Source organism: Artemia sp. Qi Xiang Cuo, chromosome 1 (genome assembly GCF_049724085.1).
Source record: "Artemia sp. Qi Xiang Cuo chromosome 1, ASM4972408v1, whole genome shotgun sequence".
NCBI lineage: Eukaryota > Metazoa > Arthropoda > Branchiopoda > Anostraca > Artemiidae > Artemia > Artemia sp. Qi Xiang Cuo.
The window spans coordinates 43,769,110-43,790,772 of record NC_142794.1 but is presented as its reverse complement, the minus strand read 5'-3'; the positions used below and the strand labels follow the sequence as shown (position 1 = coordinate 43,790,772).

General features: G+C 35.4%; 2 protein-coding genes across 4 annotated transcripts in view; one reads left to right on the top strand and one right to left on the bottom strand.

The window, feature by feature from the left end:
• The window catches only part of LOC148956353 (ATP-binding cassette sub-family G member 5), a 43,866-nt gene extending 30,553 nt beyond the window's left edge, over positions 1 to 13,313 (top strand). Inside the window, exons 7-10 of the mRNA XM_089106263.1 lie at positions 851 to 968; positions 7,268 to 7,500; positions 10,268 to 10,507; positions 12,403 to 13,313. Of these exons, the coding sequence (XP_088962389.1) occupies positions 851 to 968; positions 7,268 to 7,500; positions 10,268 to 10,507; positions 12,403 to 12,772 (961 nt within the window). The 3' untranslated portion in view covers positions 12,773 to 13,313. The remainder of the gene's footprint in view (positions 1 to 850; positions 969 to 7,267; positions 7,501 to 10,267; positions 10,508 to 12,402) is intronic.
• Positions 13,314 to 13,478: 165 nt separating this feature from the next.
• The window catches only part of LOC148956352 (eukaryotic translation initiation factor 2-alpha kinase 1-like), a 47,359-nt gene continuing 39,174 nt past the window's right edge, over positions 13,479 to 21,663 (bottom strand). For 2 of the 3 annotated variants that reach the window (XM_089106422.1, XM_089106368.1), the window contains exons 6-8: positions 19,377 to 19,589; positions 15,640 to 15,777; positions 13,479 to 13,745 (exon numbers count right to left, since the gene is read on the bottom strand). In XM_089106422.1, the coding sequence (XP_088962548.1) occupies positions 13,623 to 13,745; positions 15,640 to 15,777; positions 19,377 to 19,589 (474 nt within the window). In that variant the 3' untranslated portion in view covers positions 13,479 to 13,622. The remainder of the gene's footprint in view (positions 13,746 to 15,639; positions 15,778 to 19,376; positions 19,590 to 21,663) is intronic. The other variant, XM_089106479.1, reaches the window with a different exon arrangement.

Sequence of the window (21,663 nt, the reverse complement as noted above, 5' to 3'; positions counted from 1 at the left end):
GAAGCTCAATTTATTTAGTATTTGTCTATATTAATTTTATTGGCTATCTCATGATTTTTAATCAGTAACAACTTGGCTCTCCATGGGATAAAGTCGTGGTTTGGGTCCACAAATAGCAGAAAACGCCCCTTTCGAGTGGCGACATATTTTTGGTTACTTGAATGGCCACTAGAACTTCTAATTTCAGTTCGAATGAGCTCTCTTCCGATCTTATAGGACCATCAGGTTCGATAAGATCACCCCTGGGAAAACAAAAACAAAGACGCATCAGTGATCTTTCATCTGGAAAAAAATATGCCAAATTTCATATTTTGGTAGATAGGAGCTTGAACTTCCACAGTAGGACCCTCTAATATATTGAATCTAATGGTGCGAATTTTATTAAAATCACTTCCATTTTTGGGGTCGTTTCCCTCCTTTTTCAAAAAAAGGCAAATTTCCTCAGACTCGAAGCTTTTGATGGGTGACATTAAACTTAATAAAATTTATATATTTGGAATCGGCATAAAAAGCCATTTCTTTTGATGCATTAATTGCTATCAAAATTCCATGTCTTAGAGTTTCGGTTAGCATTGCCCCGAGTCGTTGCTTACTTACAGTTCGTTACCACAAACTGTGTTACTCATCACCATATGTTTTATATGTATTTTGAAATATAGGTTGAACATTCCAGAATTCCTTCTTTTCTTTACTCTTTTCATTCGTCTTCATTTCCATGTGGCTGCTCACCTTTACATGTGGAGAGAATTTTCCAAGGGAAATTGTCCGGTGGAATTTTTCGCGGGGAAATACACCGAATCTTTCTATGATTATTTTTAACGGTAGCTATTGATGCAGTTTTTCTTTTCAGGCGGCATTTTCAAACCACAATGAACCTAAATCGGCATGGATTTAAACACTTTGCTTCTCGCTTGCTACTTTTGCCTTGTTATTTTCTTTTGCTTTGGGTTTTCTACTTTGGGCAAACAGTGAGTACATTCTTATTTTTATTGTTATATTTACTTTTATGCCTAGTCTTTTCTTTCTCCTTAACTGACAATTTTTAGAAGTAATTAAGCTTTATGAAACCTAGTTAAAATTATTACGACATCGTCCAAAAATTGGAAGACCGGAAAAAAGCATTTAAAATGCTATATTCACACAAATTGGATCAACATAAGACCGCAAACACTATTTATTGATGACAAGCCTGGAGCTTGCTTAAGTTTAGTTAAGAAAAAAAGAATTTGAACATAAGGCCTCGGGTTGAGTTTATGATTCTAAACTGTTATTGTTTTAATTTATAGTAACTATTAAACCGGTTAAACTTGTTTCATAAGTTAGAAAGTTTTCAATTTATTAAAAAAAAATGTAAAAAATTTACAAATTGTTCCAAACAATTCGGGGTAACGAAATTTAAGTAAGGAGCGACTCGGTCTATAATAATTGAAACTTTAAAGGACGGAATTTTCTCAACAATTGATTCATCGACATAATTGGTTTTTTATGGTGATTCCAAAATTGTGAAATTCATAAAGTTTAATGTCACCTATCAAAAGCGGCGAGCCTGACAAAATTTGCCCGATTTTGGAAAATCGGGGAAATTAGATGATTTGAAAAACGGTCAGAGATGAAAAAAAAGTTTTTTCAACTGAAAGTAAGGAGCAACATAGAACTTAAAACGAACCGAAATTATTCCGTATATGAGGGGGGCTGTTCCTTCCTCAACTCTCGCTCTTTACGCTAAAGTTTGACTTTTTGTTACAATTCTTTAAGAAAGACTGCTGAAGCACAAGGACCGTTGAATTTGAATGAGAAGATCTTTAAGATCTTTGCGTAAGGAGCGAGAGTTGAGGAAGGGGCACCCCACCTAATATACGTAATAATTTTTATTCGTTTTAAATTTTAACGTTGCTCCTTACTTTAAGTAGAAAAAACTTGTTTTTTATATATAATAAATACTTGAAGAGATGTAAGGAGCAGTATATGATTTGAAAGACTATGCTAGTGACTGATGTCTAGTTAACTTACCACATTTTGTTTTAGGTTTTTGGTGTATTTGAATCTACAACAGTCATTCAATAGTTTAAAAAGTGACGTGGCAGCCCTAAACAACGCATGTCAATAAATCCCAGTTTTTACAGTGAGCATTTTAGTGAATCCATCGGCTACGCTTCCTTATCAGTGAATGCTTAAACATTATTTGTTTAATTTGGCTTGGCTCATACGCGTTACGTCATCACAAAACAACTCCCAAAACCTAGTCTCGATTTGTGCGTCTTACAGTCTTAGTGCGCTTATTTGTTTTATTTGGTATAATAAGTTCAATTTAGCCTTTATTCATGGATTTTAAGGAAGGTAGCAGTGACTTCACAGAAAAAGTAAGGAGATACGTTTTAAGAAAAAAAAACAACTAAATATCATATCTAAGTTCGAGAAATGTGTTCGTTTATCAATATCACATGAATAAAGGACTCACATTCAAAATAATAAATTAGGCTAGACATTAGTTTTACAAGCTAATGTTGAAGTAAATCAATAAATTAGGCTAGATATTAGTTTTTTGCATTAGTTTTACAAGCTAGTGTTGAAGTAAATCAATAAAACAGGCTAGACATTAGTTTTACATTAGTTTTATAAGCTAATGTTGAAGTAAATCAAAAAATTCGGCTAGACATTAGTTTTACAAGCTAATTTTGAAGTAAATCAATAAATTATGCTAGATATTAGTTTTACATTAGTTTTACAAGCTAGTGTTGAAGTAAATCAATAAAACAGGCTACACATTTGTTTTACATTAGTTTTTACATAAGTTTTAAAAGCTAATGTTGAAGTAAATCAATAAATTCGGCTAGACATTAGTTTTACAAGCTAATGTTGAGTTATATTAAATAAAAAAACCAAAAAGTCTTCTGTATAACTTTATTCATACTTCTCTATAATAATTTGATGTTTTAAAGGTCATACAGAAGACTATATCATTCTCCATGTTCAAAAGAAACTTAATATTTTTAATTAATTTCATTTTTATGTTCCTGGCCTCCCCCAAGCCATTCAGAGTGTTCCCAGTTGGTGACAGGGGAACGCCCTACTGATATGTAGGGTACTTCCATAGGAGGCACGGACCAAGGGGGACCTTGTCCCTAGGGGTCCATAATAGAAACTGGGGCACCCTCGCCTGGGGTCATAAATACAGGCGGAGGAGGAAGAAGGCACCTCAAATGTACACTTAAAAGGGCCCACTGGTTTGTCCATGAGTCCCATGAGTTACAAACCTTCTCCCAGTAATGGGTTAAATGACATGGTGATGCAAAACACCATGGTGGGAGGATCCTCTATATGAGGACAACTGCGGCAGGGCGTAAGATCCAGATCTATGGACAACGGGCTTTGCAAAGGGATGCCTCGACCCTTTCGGGATACCTGCAAGACTGAGGACCTTGCGGTCAACTCTATTCCCACTTGAGGAGTGGCGCCCTTCGAGGAAATTATAGCCTAGTAAACGACATAGCATTCGCACGGGATTCTGACTAATGGACAATTTTTCTGGGCTTGGTATGTTTTGACGAGCGTCTTCGGGCTGAAAAACCTCTTCCTAGCTAATTTATCTATTACGGACTGCCTCCCCGTAGTAGCATAATATTTTTAGGCATGAATATATAATGAGTCGGAAGTAATAAGCTTGAGACTGTCTGTGCAGGATTTCGACTCTTATTGATAGAAGAGCATCGCCAAGTGCTGAAAACCATGTTGTGACCAAGATGTGCCCAGGATTGCACAAAGCCTCCATTCATGGAGGTCCCAGGGACTTCTTGCTGTCCGGTTCTAAGCTGGATTAAGCACTTGGGTGAAGCCTTGAAAAGATATGTGATCCCCGTCCTGTACTGGTAACCAGGACTATTACTTTTACTGGAGCGACAATAATTTTAATGACTTAAAGAACATGAAAATTGGAACTTGCACCGTTACGACTTTAAAAAACGACTATCGTATCGGCATTTTGACTGACGAATTCAGATGATTCGAACTGAATTTATTAGGAGTTTCAGAAACTCATATCCCAGGGGTAGGAAGCATGAAATTAGGGGATATAGAATTTGTTTACTCAGGCAGGAAGGATGGGTTACATAGACAGGGAGCAGCGCTCATTCTGAATAAGGAAGCTGCTAAGTCTTGTTTAGGCTGGGAAGGTATTAATAATAGAATACAAAATGCTCATTTTTAAAAAGTTCAGGATATCAGTTATAGTAGTATACGCCCCTGTAGAACCGACTGACGGAGATACTAGTGACTCAGATGAATTTTACTTACAGTTACAGGAGCAAATAGACAGGGTCCCAGGTAGAAATATGATGTTATTACTCGAAGATTTTAACCCCCAGGTCAGTAAAAATTGGGATAGATGGTATCCTAGCCTTAGGATGATAAATTTGCTTTAGAAAAAGGAAACAGTAAGGGAAACAGTCTTTTGCAATATTGTAGGTATAACAATCAAATTATAACCAATACGGTGTTTGGTCATAAAATGGCTCATAAGTTAACATGGTATTCACGTGATGGTAAGACGACAAACCTTATTGATTATGTTATAGTAAACCAAAGACTGGCAGGATCAATACAAGATACTAGGGTATATAGGAGTGCCGTTATTGATGTTAAAATTAAAGATCCCCATCTAGGAGTGTAAAGGGTTAATTTAAAGCTGAAATATCGGAAGGGTAACTACCTCCCGGGAAGTTATGATGATGGTAGACTCCAGGATAGGAATTTGAGAGAAACTTTCCAGGAACTGTTGAATACTAAACTTGAGAGTTTAAAATTTGATAATGTGAAAGATGGTTGGAATAATTTTAGAAAAATAATTTGTGAAGTTGCTGAAGGTGTATTAGGGAAGGAAGCTAGAACTACAGCTAAGAATATTAGTTAAAAGGCTTTATGTTTAATTGAAAGAAGAAGGGACTTGTACAAGAATTATCTGAGTGATAGATCATACAAAAATAAATGGAACATAAGGCCAGTCAAGAAACCATTAATAAAAGAACGATGGTCGTATGAAATTGGGGCCATGGAAACTATCGATAAGGATTCAGAAAATGGAGGTAAACGGCGTAATTGTAAAATATTTAAGTAACACGTCAATAAATTGAAAGAGAGAATTTTAAGTGGACTTGGCCTAGTTAAAGATAGGACTGGGGCCGCAATTAGCGATAAGGAAAAAACTAAAGAGAGGTGGGCCGAACATTTTGAGAATTGGCTTAACCGAGATAGGGTTGCAGGAAAGGATATAGAGGAAAATGAAAAAGTGTGTGATACCTTGGATGTGATGAAAGATTTGATTTGTGAGGATGAATTAACTACAGTACTAAAAGGATTAAAAAATAATAAGGCTCCAGGTGCTGATAGGGTGGTAAATTAGTTTCTTAAATATGGTGGCTCTGAGGTTAGAAATAAGTTACTGAAAATTATGAGTTTTGAAAAAGGGGAAGTCCCTAACGATTTTAGGAAAACCCTAATTAAGCCACTTTATAAGAAAGGTGATAAAAGTGAGTGTGGTAGTTATCGAGGCATTAGTCTGGTGTCTGTAGGTAGCAAATTACTTAGTATATGATATTTTTTAGACTTAGAGATGCTGTAGACAAAGTTATAGGAGAAGAACAGTGCGGTTTTAAAAAGGATAGAGGATGTGTCGACCAAATTTTCATTCTTAGGTTAGTAATTGAGAAGTGTCTGAGTTTTCAAACACCTTTGGTCCTCAGTTTTATAGATTATGAGCAAGCGTTCGATTCTGTCGATAGAAGAGCTTTAGAAAGGTTTTATCCTTGTATGGTATACCAGACAAATACATTAAAGTGATTAGTGCTATGTACGAGAATAACACTGCTGCGGTTAAGGTAGGAAATAAGGTTAGCAGCTGGTTTTGTATTAAATCAGGAGTTAAGCAGGATTGTGTTCTATCCCCCTTTATATGGATTATTTTGATGGACTTTGTTTTAAGGAGCACAGGAAAGGCATTGGGAGACCACGGAATCAAATGGGGAGGAAAAACTTTCCTGTATTTAGATTATGCTGATGATTTATGCATCCTAGATGAAATTGTGAGCAAAAGAAATGAACTTTTAGAGGTTTTGTGAGTTCAAGGTGCTAGAATAGGTTTGCAAATTAATGTTAGGAAGACTTAGTCACTAAGGCTATGAATAAGTGGAGAGGAAAAGGTGATATTGGATGATGAATAGATTGATCAGGTGAGCAGCTTCACTTACCTTGCTAGCATCGTTAGTAAAGATGGTGGGAGCAGTGAAGATGTTAAAAGTAGAATAGCCAAGGCTCATGGTGGTTTTTCACAGTTAAAAAAAGTTGGGAAGAATAGGCAGATAAGTCTCCAAACCAAGATTCGAATATTAGAAGCTACAGTGATGACAGTGGTCAAATATGGCTCTGAAGCATGGACGCTCCGAAAAGCGGATGAAGATTTGCTAGATGTTTTCCAGAGAAATTGCTTAAGGATTGTTCTGGGTACCCGGCTGAGCGACCGTATTTCAAGCGATAGGCTCTACGAAAAATGTGGTTCAATACGACTTTCTAGGGCTATAATGAAAGAAACGTTGAGGTGGCTAGGACACGTTTTGCGGATGAAGGATGACAGATTGCCGAATATTGTTCTTTTGGCCCACCGTCTAGGTCTAAACGGAAAGCAGGACGTCCCCGTCTGGGGTGGGAGGACGTCATAGAGAAAGATTTAAAGGAAATGGGAACTTCGTGGGCAGGTGTAAAAAGGGAGGCTTTGAATAAATTGGGATGGAGGAGGAGCGTGCGTAGCTATGTTGGCCTCAGACGGCTTGGTGCTGCGGTGAGTTGTTAGTAGTAGTATTCAAAATAATAATCGCTTCTTACTCTTTTTCCAAGTTATCAGTTGTCTAATACTGATCTTTTTATATTACACAAAACTATAAAAATATTCAACTCATGCCTCACCAAGCCGCTTGAAATTACTCCAGATGCACAAGCATCTATTCCATGCCACTCTGCATAGAACTTCACTCTTTAATCCTTCCCATGAAGTTTCTACTTCCTTTCAGTCTTTTTTTATAAACCTCTTCATAACCCATTCGAGGACGTTCTGTTTTTCGTTTCGCCCAGCTAGATTGACAAAATGCACCATTTTTGCAAACTATTATCTGAAAAACGTGACGCAGGTGTCTTAATCTTTCTGAAACTACAGCCCCTTAAAGTGGGATCGAATCCTGATTTTACAGGATCATAATGTTAATTTTCCTTTTTTATTTTACAGGATTATCAGCAATCCTTTACTACAAGAAGTGGTCTAATCTTCAATGCTTTGGCAGGGGTTTCTTTCCTATCTATTGCGACAGTAGCCTGGACATATCCATGCTTTAGAACACGCTACTACCAAGAATCTCGAGAAGGACACTATTCTGGACCTCTTTTTCAAATGGCCTATTTACTGTATTCACTTCCCCTTTCTCTTATATCTGTATTTAGCTCCACGGCTATATTATTCTGGTGAGTAAGTTTTTCTTTCTAATTAGGAAGATCACCAGTTAAACAAAGAAGGATATGATAAAACAGAGAATAAGGGAGAGAGAGAGAGTGGGAGAGGGAAGGTCAGACATTGAATGAATGTTTTTTATTGCTCCAGCAACAGTGCAGAACCCGAATAATATACATAAAAAAATATTTAGTACAGTTCAATTTAGGCGGGTCTCCCCTCTTTAAGTAGCCGGAAGCCAATTCAAAGGAAAAAAAATTATGAAAATGCTAGGTGAGGGTTCGAAATTACAGCTAAGTTCAGACAGCAGGCAAGTGATTTTTTTTCCGCTAGTCATCAAAACAAAAATCATTTGACAAATTCTGGTTGGCAAATCGAACTGAAAACAAAATTTGCTTTCTGCTAAACTACTTGTTAAAGAAAAAATCCTTTCAATCCCAACCTCTAAGACAATACTAAGTATTATAGCTTCAGTACATGAGATTCAAGAAAAGATATTCTATAGTAGTGGTTATCAAACACCTCGCTCTTTACGCTAAAGTTTTTTATTGTTTAAAAAAATAAAGTTGTGAGACAGAGTCAAACTTTAGCGTAAAGAGCGAGGCGTTGATGAGGGGACAGCCCTTTCATATACGGAATAATTTCTGTTCGTTTTAAGTTTTAATGTCGCTCCTTACTTTCAGTTAAAAAAACTTGTTTTTTTTTATATATAATACATTAAGGAACAATGGCGAGGGTTTGATATTTTGTTTCATAGTAAGCCTTATATAAAACCGAATTATGTCATATACGCGTTTTTTTTTTTAACTTCGTTTAGGGCAGAGCAGGGAAGCTCAGAATTATTCCTCGGGAAAGAATTAATCCTATCTGTAAAAATTTTTTGGTGAAGAAGCATCCTTTTCCTAATCTATTCAGGCATTTAAGAATGCTTACGGGGAAAGAGAACTCAAATATTTCTAGTAAACAATATCCTGAACAACTGAAGTGACAAGCCTATTATGGAATAAGTCTTAATTACAAGCCTTTAATTGTTTTATTCACTTTGTCGGTCGGAAGAACGTTTTTTTTTCTTATCTTAAACCGGAGGGAACCAAATATTCGCCCATGTGAAGACCTACTTCTTTTTGAGAGGGCAATACAAAATCTGGCTGGCGAAGCAAAATTGGATTCTTATTATAACCTAGCTTTCGTCTGATATCCAAACAGCTTTTTATAGCAGAAACATACAACCGTTGTAACAGGGCCGTATCCAGGATTTTTGTTCGGTGGGGGAGGGATGGGGTACAAAAAAATAAAAAAAAACATCAAAATGTCTTTTAATGCATTTTTATTACGTTTCTACGAGTCGGACAAACATTTCGGGGGAGGGTAGAGGTTAAACCCCCCAACTCCTCTCCTGAATACGGCCTTAGGTTGTAATGATGATGACAAAACTGTAACACAAATTTATGTAATAGAGTAGCTCCAGGTTGAAATAGAAAATTGAAAACACATATTTACGATGTAGAATTCAAAAGTGACCGATAGTAGCTACAGGTAACAGCAGTTTAGTTAGATTTTGAACTATTGCTTGGGAAAACGTAACAAACCAAGGAAAGAAAACAATAAGAGACTATGGATGCAAGTTAGAAGTTTTAGTCCAAAATCAGGCATTGACGTCAGTTCCAGACGAAGTTTCTTAGTGGTCATTGGTCATATAATTAGGATTTTTCCTTATTAGGAATTAGAGTTAGGGAGAAAATATGAGTTTTCTGATTTTGTTTTATAAATCTGTTAACAATTGTTTTTCAGGAAATCAACAAGCCATTTTTGTGCTTTACAATAAACGTTAATTCCCAGAAACAAGGTGAGAGATCTTACATCTTTTGGATATTAGAAAACCGTTCAATGACACCAATTGGAATAAAAAATACCATTTCTTTTTTACATATCCATTGATAAATACCCTTTTTTGATATTTTTACTAAAAAAAAAATCGAAAAGAAAACAAACTTAACCCCCTCTAAATTTTTAAAATATACCCCCCAACATTTTTATGAATTGGTGCCAAAGTAGCCACGCATCGCGCTAAAAATAGTATTTTCTAATAGTATTTTATATTTGCTTTTAATATTTCCATTTCATTGTCATTATGAATTACTCAAGAAAAAAAGAGAACAAATAAAATGGCATATATGTTGATTTCAACTTTTGCAACTGTAAAATATAACCAATTGTGAAGAGGTGTATGCAAGAGGGGCAAGACAAATGCTCCAAAGAGTATCATGACTACGGAATCGCAGAATTTTTTTTATAGATGCACGTTCATCGATTTCCCTATACAAGATGTCACCTTCCCGCAGTCATTTTATGTTTTCAATGTCAAATTGTTTTTCCCTTTCTCTCAATTTATTGACCATCTTTTGGTTTATTCTTTGTATTTAATTTTGAATCCAAATGCAAATTTGGGCCATCTAGGCTTATTTTTTTTTTAGTATATCTTATCTTAAAACAACATCATTCAAATTTTACCTCAAAACAAGCGTAAACGAGTTTAAAACACAAAATTGGAAGGTAGATTTCTTTTTCCACCCAATCTTCAGACGCAACGCAAAAAAACCTTTTGAAACCGTAAAGCTTATTTCTTGAGCAAATTTTTGTTTATCAGTGTTATCCTGTTTAACTCAACAATTATTTAACTATTAAAAAGCAATTGAGCTTTCCCGGGAATATCCCGTGTTTGAATCTAGACTTATGGACTAGTAGGCTATTCAGTTGTTTTCATTGCTGATTTATTTTTAGGGGCTTGCAACTTGCCAAGTCAGGATTAAACACTAGGCAACTACTCAAGTATGAAGAAGAAGGCGTTGCAGGAGAAATACTGGTTTGGGCTAGATATTCCCTAATACTGTGGTCAGTTTACGTCTTCATGGAACAACAGACTGTAGCACTGCTCATGGTTATTAGAGACTCATTCACAGCAGCAACAATTTCAGTATATTTAACAGTAATTTATTTGCTGTTGGGAACTTCAGTTATGAGGTAATACTTTATACCAATTTTTGTTTATTTTGTCATGTTTGACTCCTGATCTTTATAACTTAAAGTCATAATTATATTTTACAGCAAAGGATAGCTGACATTTTATTTCCCGAAATCGGGCATTGGGTTCTCAAGTGGTAATCGTAAAACATTTTTAAATGGGTATATGTGACAATAAGAGTTGAAACAGAGTTTGAGTTTGGCTGAGCTTGAGTCCGTATAGCTTGTAAATAAATGCGAAATCACCTGTCAGAAATAAAAAGAGATCAAATTCAATTATTATTTTAAAAAATAAATAAAAAAATTGCGAAATACCATTCCAAAGCAGGGATGGGGAAACCTTTGCCCATGGACAGGATTCAGTTCACCAGTCTAAATCAATTCGCTCTTAACTGAAGGACTCAGCTGATATGCATTATACACACACACACACACATATATATATATATGTATATATATGTATATATATATATATATATATATATATATATATATATATATATATATATATATATATATATATATATATATATATATATATATATATATATATATATATATATATATATATATATACTTCATATTATATATAGAACTGGCAAATAGAACAAAGATGCCCATGCTGGAGGTCTAAAGGGGCCACCTTCAGTCATTAAAAATATAAAACAAATGACGGTTATTATTTTGAAGCGTATCCCCAAAAGTACCCACGGAAAGATCGACCCTCCCTGTCCCAGGAAAAATTGGTGCAGATGTATCTGCGGGGCCCTTAATTGCAGATAATTAAGAACAAAAATTTGCAAATTGCCCGCATACTTTTTACAAAAGCTATCTTACAATTAAGCGGTTTCCTTCCCTCTGATCTAATCTATTTCTTGTCATTGTAGTCTCCCGATACATAATTAAAGGATTCGTATTCATTATCTTAAACGGATTTTGTTAATAATTAACATCTTGTGTTTTGTTTATAATTTCCATGTTTCATTATATTTCTTTCAATCTGACTCCCTAATATATTGATCAATTTTTACACTTTTGAACACAAGATTCCAGCTACTGAGTAAGAATGTTACTCTTCGATTATTAATAGGTAGGATTTACGCAGTGTTTGATTTAGGATTTATAAGTTTGGTCGAAGTTCATATTTTGATATCTGGACCAAAAACGTGAACAGAGGAAGAGAGTTGCCCCGCGGAAATCCCGCTTCCCTAAGCTTTCAAAGCAACACGTACCCTAATTTTACGCTTCATGATTTTTAGTTCGTCATTGATAGCAAATAGTGAGCAATCAGTAATACTTTTACAATATTTGTTTCGTAACTGATTAAGGGCTACCTGAATTTCATATCATACGGTTAGACTTCGATATCAAGATCTTATGCAGAACCTCATTTCCACTCTCAAAAATACATTCTATGTTTTTGTATTGGCTCTGGTAGAGTATCCATAACTCTTATCATACCACCCTTAGTTTCTTAGCTCTCTTACGTGTCGACTAATTCGCCAAAATGAGCTCTTCTGATCAACTATATTGATTGATGATCAATCGGAGAAACATTGGATGGTGGAACATGGCACTGTTCCACCATCCAATAGTTAATATTGGTAATGGCCCAAAGACTTAGGAACTTCGAGTACGGAACCATGGGTGTAAACCTCCCTCCTCATACCCCCCCTCCTCCTCCAAAAAAATATAAATGTATCTTTTTGTTCTGTAAATAAGTTCTCAATTTTCCCACAAATGCATACAAAGACTACCTTTTGGTTTTCTTTTCTATTTCTAATTCCAACCCAAGTCACCGAATTTGCTCGACCTAATTTCTGTTTAAAATCCTCGGTACATTTAAGTATTTTTGGCAAAATCAATAGTTTAGAAAGTATATATCTTTTTTTCAGGGCCATCACTGGTTTACCAGACTGGCTGTACTACTTGAGTTTCATTGTCCAATCCCGCTACGCAAGTGCCTACCTTCATGAGTGGCAGTTCAAAGACAAATTTGAAGGTCTTCAATCTTATACTACGGCTTTTAAGCTTCGTAATTGTTCCAGCACAAACACGAGCCCATCCGTTGGTTGTCGATATACAAACGGAACGCACTTCCTAATAGAACGTTACCACATAAAACATCCACCATATGCAGATGACTTGAACATGGAAATGAATTTTGGCGTGTCCCTAGCTTTCACTGGCATCATATGTGTTTTAAATTTAATACTGCACACGGTTCCATTGCCATCTTTCGTTAAATGCAAGTTCAGAGAATGAAACCACATTTGAGAACATTCTTCTGTAACGACTTTAACGTATTAAGATCGAATACAGAAAATCACTCATAAAAGGCTGTATAAATTACTGGCATATGCTTTTTGCCAATTCTTCGTGTCCAATACCTAAGGGCGCATCTGAGTTTTTGTTTTAAGTGCCTTACCGTCTTTATAAGAGTCCTCTAGGGCGCCTTTGCTCACTTGGCGCCATTGCAAAGGTGTATCTACCACATAAAAGGCAAGGGAGACTAGCCGTGTTTGGGGCAATAAGTTTGTCCTAGCCTTTAGTTGGAAAACTACGTTATATTCCCAAAAATGAATCAATTATTAAAAGTAGATTTGTAGATTTGTATTAGATGATAAAATGAAATTTTCCAACGGAAAACCCGACAATCCTTACCTTCGCTATATTCTAAAATTGTAAAGTGTTAAATTCGAATTTTGGTTTTGAGCCTGACGATCTATTTATATTATTTGTGTAAATGTGTAATTATAGAATGTATGTATATACTCAATTGAATTCGAATTAAAACTCATTATCTGTCGAAGTTGAAAGAATATTCTTTCAAATTAGCCAAGCAGAATTCAGCACAATTTGATATCTTAAAGTTGGTTTGATGTTGCATTCATAGAACATTGGGGTCGACCCTTGGGGTTTCCCTGGAAGTTGGCACCTATTACTAAATAATTTTAGACGTTTAAATACATGGGAGCCTTATTGAACAAACTCGGCATACAAAATTTTTTTCCACTTAAATTCTAAAAGAAAACGAAGCCAAAACTCTTCAAACACTCTTTTGGCTAAACCAATCCGTAATTTCGCACTGAGAACAATGCTAACTGGCATGCAATCAAAAGCCAATTTTTCTCGCCTCAAGAAAACCTCTTGAAATTTCACTTAATCTTCTGAGCAATTCGGCAGCTGAAGGTCTACGATCCGGAAACGGCAATATGAGATCTTGCACTAGCTCTGTCTAAAACAGATAAACAATTTTTGAGAGGACACATACTTAATAAACTCATCAGTTTCATTTCCTTCTAAGTCAACATTTATTTTTACAGCACATTTAAAAAGAGATACTTGTAAAGGTAGATTTTAATTTATGCTTTAATCAAGTTGAGCAAATAAATGGGATAAATAAGATTATCTGTCCAGTGAAAAGAATAGCATAAATCCCCCCTCCCACTTAGACGTAAAAAACACTTTACTTTTTGCTCCCCATGATTGCTCCCCATGATAAGTCGATATCACTGTATATAAATAATATACAGTAAGATCACGACTCAGACATTTTTGGCTACTACATTCTCGGCGCGTACAAACAGTTCCTCCCATTTAATCTGCCATCAGCGGTACAGTGTCCTGGACCACGTATTTTCGCACAAAGTTTCTCAAAATGCCTTTGAAACCAACTCGAGACTTCGAAACCTAATTACCGATTTTTATATAAGTATTGGAGTAAATTAATTTAAAATTAGATTCTTTAAAATTTAGTGTTACAAAGGTGAAGCTGAGTTTCGCGTTCAAGAGAAACCTGACTTGTCTACCCGTGAAAAAATCGAATGTCGCTTATGTTTATACTTGTTTAAATGTTCTCCGGAGTACTTGCATCTCGGTCCGGGTTTGTATCATGGTTGAGATAGGGAATGATCATACTGTATTATATTTATTTACAGTGGTCGATATAATTTTTATGCATTGTCAAGTCCAAAACACCAAGGAAGTTGGAAGGCGCTTGAGAGGACACAAACAACGATCAACCAACACAACATTCGATTGCTTTATAGGTTTGAAGTGGATAGAATTATCTATGATGGTTGACGACCCCTACTGAGACCTTACTTTGTAAACGCCACTAAAATTTCTATCTTCATCTTTGCTCAGTGGCATGGGGAGAGCAAGGGGGGGGGGGCAGTTGCCCCCCAATAATTTTAAAAATATTATATAGCCCGTGCCCCTTGACTCTCCGGATGTGGGCCCCTCTTGACCCCCCCCCAATAAAAATGCTGCAGCTACGGCCCTGTCTTTGCTTCATGCAATAAGTAGTAAAATAGAAGCAAGGAAAAATAACGAGGTTCTACTTATAAGTTTTTTAGAAGCTGCTCGATTTCAGATCTACGGCTTAACCAAGGCCGTATATAGGGGGTGTTAACGGGTTTGAAGACCCCCCCTCCTCCTCCTGAGATTTTTATCCAACTCTTAAAAAAGTTAACACAAGTGTATATAAACAAATTTTTAATGCGTTTTGTAAAGTTTTCTTTTGTAACCCCCTAACCCCCCGCCCCTCCCCCCCCCTCCAAAAAAAAACCTGGACAAACCCCTGAGTTTAACATGTTTTAAATTACACCCTTAAATACTTTTGAATCTTTAAACATGTAAAAAACTAAATCTAGAAGACTACAGGGAAGACTAAAAAAAAAAAAAAAAAACAGAGAGTTCATTCGAAATTTTGAAGCAGCTCACCGTCACTTCTTCAAGGGAGATCTGTGCTCCTTAAAATTCAAAAAATAAAATTTTTGACTATGCAAAAATTTGTCTCTAACATTCAACTTGTACTCAGTTTTTGGTAAAGTATCTCTTCGTCAAATTAAAACATTAATTTACTTCAAGATTTGAATACTTAGAGCCCACGGTAAGAGTATTTCCCAAATTAAAAGAATAAAACAAAAACAAAATAAAGACACATTATACTGACGATAAATCAAATGTGTAACTGATGTCCGTACCTTTTTGTAATCTTTGAAGGGACAGACATCCCTTCATCTTCCCATATCCTCCCCATGTGTATTAGGAATCTAAAAATGAAAGGAAAAAATGTTCTGATAATAAAACACCCTAATATTTCCAAAAAGTGGCAAAGTACTTACAATGGCAGGCCACTTTTTTTTAACATTTGCAGGAACAATTTGTTTTCTAAGATCTTGAAAGCATTTTGCACGTTCGAATTCTGTAGACCACTTCTGAAACAGTTCCACCAGAATGTATCCCAAACTATAAATATCACACTAAAAATAAGAAGTAATTAGCCTTTGCTTAAAAGGAAAAGTAATGGCGAATTTCAAAATTGTTCGCCATTAGACCTCACTAAACCAAAGCTTGTGGGATTCTAATTTGAAGTTTGAATTCTAAAGCCTAATAACAAAAAAAAATATTTACATTTAAGAATGATGCAGCTTCACCTAAATAAAGTTAACTCTTAACTTTTTGGGAATTGAAGGTAGGCTGAGCAGAAAAGAAATACAGGTAATTGTTATGGACATACAATGATTTTATGGTTGATAAATACAACAATTTAAGCGTTTATAGCACTCAAAATGAATTACTACTATTACTACTAACAACTCACTGCAACACTAAGCCATCTGAGGCCAATACGGCTGCGCACGCTCCTTCGCCATCCCGGTTTATTCAAAGCATCTCTCTTTACACCCTCCCAAGAAGTTCCCATTTACCTTAAATTTTTCATTACGATATCCTCCCAACTTTCCTTACGACAAGGACAATATTTGCCAATGTCTCATCCTTCATCCGCAGAGTCTGTCCTAACCATCTCAACCTTCTCTCATTGTAGCCCTAGAAGGCGGGATTGAACCACATTGACTCTATAAGAAAATAGATTCTTCCTAAGTTGAATTTTTGAGAAATGTAGAAGGGCGATATTTCACTAAGTCAGAAAGTTGTCCTAGCTGTAGCTTGGGTCTACAGTAAAACTAATGTTTTCAAGCTAGTTGACTTTCTCCATCTCTTCCCCGGCTTCTTCTGTCTCTTCCAACTTATTATAAGGCTTGAAAAATTCCGACAAGACAGGTCTTCATCTTGAGGTGAACAAATTGCCGCAGAGATGGGAGTAGACATTTAGAGATAAAAGCAGGCATATTCAATTCATAATACCTTCATTTCCTGTATCTTGTACAACAAATCATAAACACGTAATTTAAAAATTTACCCTATTTTAGATCGAAGACGTGAAACCATAGTCACCGGACATGGGGGGGGGGGTTCATTTTGAGTTAACTCTCAAAAAAAAGTTTTTAGTTTGGTTTAGTCTGCCTCTCGTTAACTGTAAACAGGCAAGATGAATCCACTTGGCAAGAAAGCATAGGCGCCGAAAAAAAGGGGAAAAAAGAAACTTTGAAGATTGATTATTTTTTTATCGTAATATTTTACACCCAATACTGCGCCGCATATTATGGTAGGCACTGTGCATGGCAAAATAAATCTCAAAACATATTTTGCGGCTGTTTGTATGCAAGATGTGTGCAGAAGACGAATCCACCTAGCAAGAAAGCATAGGCGCCGAAAAAAAGAGGAAAAAACTTCGAAGATTTATTTTTTTTAGTGAAATTTTATGGTAATTTATTTACGCCAAATACTGCACCTCATACCCTGGTAGGCATTGTGTATGGCAAAATAAATCTCAAAACATGTTTTACTGCTGTTTGTATGCACGATGTGGGCAAATACACTTTATGCATAGTGGTGTCAAAAGAGAGTACTAAGAACTAAGGAAGTTTCACATATAACTTGTCTATCAAACAATGAGCGTTGCAGATACATTAAAAAACATTGAGATTACTGAAACTAGCAATAGAATAAGATAGAAAGCTCCAGCAATACAAATAAATCCCAAAAAACATGTTATTTGTCCAACATCATGTTTCATTTCCATTTGATCTGTTTTCACTTTGGGTGACTGAAAAATTTTAGCAAAGTAAATTGACATTAAATAAGGTAGGAGTCGGTAAAAACATTAAGCAGAATTCGGTATCTTCTGTCAGTTCCATAGAGTCATAAGTAGCCTTTTGATATTGACAGTTTACCTCGTAGGATGATTGAAGTAAAATCTCGTATTATCTCTATAAGTCTTTCCGACTGATGAATCCTTTTGTTCGTGTCCTTAGTTCAATAATCAAATCGCTCTCATGACACAACTAAAGGCCGTAAGTAATAAATTTAGATTTCAACGCACATTTCTATGCTACAAAAATAATGCATTCGACTAATTTTTATGATTTGGAATGATCAATTTTTTATAAGATTTTCACTTATTGCACATGTGGATTTTGCGAAAATGAATAGAATGATTAACACAAAAGCCCAGTGAAATGTGACTACAAAACGTGACAACATCTACAAAAACAAAGAACGACACCCAATAGAAGGAGATAGAGTATATGCCAAGGCACATAAAAACAAAATCTTCCTCATTAGCCTTCCAAAAAGAAAACACCCCCAACATATACTGCAAAGAATTCAAATCTTAGCTCTGTTAATCCTTTGAAAACAGCCACAATATGGGCATCTTCATTAACACCCCTTACTCGAGGCAAGAGAATGGACCTTATATCTTCCCAACACCACTTCCTTATTTTCCCAAGAAGTTGCGTAACTGTCACCATTTCTTCGTTTCATTTATAAGTTAACCATGAAATTTCATCGGAATTTCGATTTAGTAAACTCGTCTATGAAAAAAGAAGACAGATGATAAATTTCTCTCCTCAACTTAGTACTTTCAAGCAAGGGGGCGTCAATATACTAACATTACAAAACTTGAGCTCCGCTTTGATAACACTAGAAGATTTTTTTGAACACCGTGTGAAGCACAAAATGGAAAAGAAAAAAAAGGCGAACTATACAGGCAGTATACGATATTATAGAAGCAATCTTTGAAATCTCTAATTTCAGAGGGGAGGGGGTAACAAGCTAATAGGCGTTGAAGATTTATTTCTAAATGTTGAAAAAAAGGGAACTGTATAATAAAATTCAGTCAGTAAAAATGAAAATGTTACTCTCCGACAGATTACAAAATAAAAAATCTAGTTATGAAGCAAAGTCTACGTTCAGGTAGTTCAAAATTAAATTCAAAGTAAAAGATTCTAATGCATCAAGCTGATTTATTGCTAACAAAAAGTCCACGGAGTTGGACGTCTAGTATATGTTCAAGATTCATTTATTTAAAACAGCTTTCATAGTATCGGCCAAGCTCAACTAAATTACGCTATTTCTTACAACACAGGTGAAAAAAAGAAGAAAAAACTAAGCATGATTAATGACAATCGCATAAAACGAAATAAACGAACTGCTGAAGCGATTCGTTCTGCATCTTATTTGCTCAAACTTGTTCGTGTGCCAAGTATTGGCTTTGGGGGCAATAAGAGGAGGCAACAATTTACTGTGTTTTTTCACTATAAAAAAAAGACAAAAAACAAAAAAAACAACAGTACGTTGTTGACTCGTCTTATTGTCCCCAAAACACTTGGGTTAGACTTTGTAATTAACGACAATTAAACTGGGCAAAACCCAAATTGTATTTGTAACAGATTGCAATTTAAAGATAAAGCGCAAAATCATCTAAATTTGTGTCTGACTCTTAAAAAAGTATCAAAAATGCGTATAAAATTTTTTTAAAGCGTTTTTTAAATCTTCTTTCGAAATGAATTTTGGAAATTCATTTCACTTGGGTATAAAATTTCAAGTCTGGATGTTTTCTCAACTATGAACCTTGATCAAATCAGATCGAACAGGCATTTTATTAGCAACAGCATACAAAGAGAAAAAAGAACAATAAGAGAAAAGGAGAAGAGAAAAAATAGGTAAAGCTTACTTTTTGATCATACTGTCCCCCAGTAATTTGCTCTGGTGCAGCATAGCTATGAGTCCCAATTCCATTAGTAAAGCCAAGTCGGTTCAACTGACAAACATCGGATGAAATTGGAGTTAGATTATATTGGGCAGCGTTTTGTGGTAGAAATCGGGCCAAACCAAAATCTCCAATCTGTACTTGGCGCGTCGAATGATTAAAAAAGATATTTTCAGGCTGCAAAATAGAATATGTGTACACATATTAGCGGTGGGCTGATACCGACAAATTATGCGATTACGTTTTAGAGTCTCAATTGCGATATGATTCCTTTTTTTGAATCTTAGTATTCTTAAACGTACTTTTTAAAAATATTCAACCTATAAAATTACCAGATGGGGACAAAAACTCCCCGTTCTTATTATTATAAGGACTACAAGTACCAGCTCCGACCTTGGTCTAACGACTCCTAAATAAAAGAAAAATTACTGTGTTTGACCCCCCCCCCACCCAGCCACATACACACGACATTTTGGCCTGACTAGTAAAAACGTAACAAAAATGCATATAAACAAGTTTCCAATGCGTTTTTTAAATTGTCTTTGGTCCCTCCCCCCCTGAACAAAAATCCTGGATATGCCCTTGTCATCAAGATAAGTTTAATTTTCAAGATATCCCAGTAAGATACACAACCTATGTTGCTATACATAGCCGTTTTTTTTCTAAAAAAGTATAACAAGAAAGAATAAACCAATCGAGAGGCCGGGTTTTTACTTATACATAAAATCCAAAAAGGGATAACAGAAAAGAAACAATTAAATGTATGAGTGAATAAATACCGTAGGAAATCAATTGTTTGACAGGTTACAAAACTTTCCTAAAAAATCAAATAGTGATTATTAAGAAATCTTCGTTTTCTGTCTTTCTTGTTTTGACCTAGTAAAAAGCTGGATGGTTTAATTCGATAGCAAGTTTTGATATTTAGTAAATTTTCGTTTTAAATTTTAATAAATTCCTTTCTGTGTGAAGAATCCCGTTAAACAAAAGCGTTATTAAACAATTTACCGTTACTTTTATCTTTGTTTTTCGTTTTCAGAAGAGTTTAGATAGATATTAGAGATAGATTATGTTTAACTTAAGGCAGCAGTGGAGGATATTTTCAAAGTATTCCTAAGCAGCTACTGCTAGGCTACGATTTTTATACATGGAAAGGTTAAAGTGTATTAATTTCTCTATGTTGAGATATAGACTTTGTTGGAAAAGGAAATATTAAAGCTGACGTTCGTAAACACTATTTTTATTACATTTAGCCAATTTCGCACAAAACAACACGGCTATGCATAGTCTATGTGCTTATGCTACTTGTCTGCGTACATGCGAATACATTACTTTTAATAAGCTTGATTGAATAATATATTTCAACTGATATTTACTCTAGTTCCTGCTGCAAAGGTGGGATAGCTCGGTATTTCTTTTCGAACTAATCTTTCTGTGACGTGTCCTGACCTAATTAGTAACGCGACATAAAAGCTGCAGGAATTCGTATATTCAAACCTCTTCTAGCCTAGCTAGGGTAGATTCAATTGGTTGGTCTTGACTCGAATCAGTTTTGGTTCATCATCAGTAAACTATCTAAATGGGAGTTTTTACGTTATCCTGAAGGCGGGGTCGTATCCAGGAATGGGGGGACTACCCGGTTCGAATCGCCCCCCCCCCCCAAGATTTTTGTGCGACTTGTAGAAAAGCAAAAAAAAAAGATGTAAACAAGTTTGTTGCGTTTAAGAAAAAGCTTGTATGTAGACCCCCCCCCTCCCACAACAAAACCCTGGATAGGACACTGCCTGAAGGTATTTCAAATACTACAATTGTTTTTACAAATTATCTACTGTGTCACTTCATTAATTAAATCAGTTTCACGTTAACAATACCCCTCAAAAACTTCCAGATATTGTGGACCCTATGACAAAAAAATTCAGTGCTTGTATTTAATTCCAATGTGTCACCGCTTTGCTTCTGTTTTCATAACGGTTAGTACTCTTTTTTTTTCATTTCGTTAAAGTTCTTGGAAGTTCTTTTTTTTATGTTATTTGCTTCATATTTCTATAGTCCATAGTGTCTCGTTATTTTTTTCTACTTCTTGTTTTATTAATGGGTTAAAATATATTCTAGTCTATCAATAGTAAGGCTAAGATATATTATACTGAACTTTGAAATCGATGAAGTTGAAGGCCTGTGAATCCAGAGTAGACGCTAGAAATTTAACAAGAACCTGTCCTTCGTTTTCATTAGATGTTCCTTAGTACATGTAGGA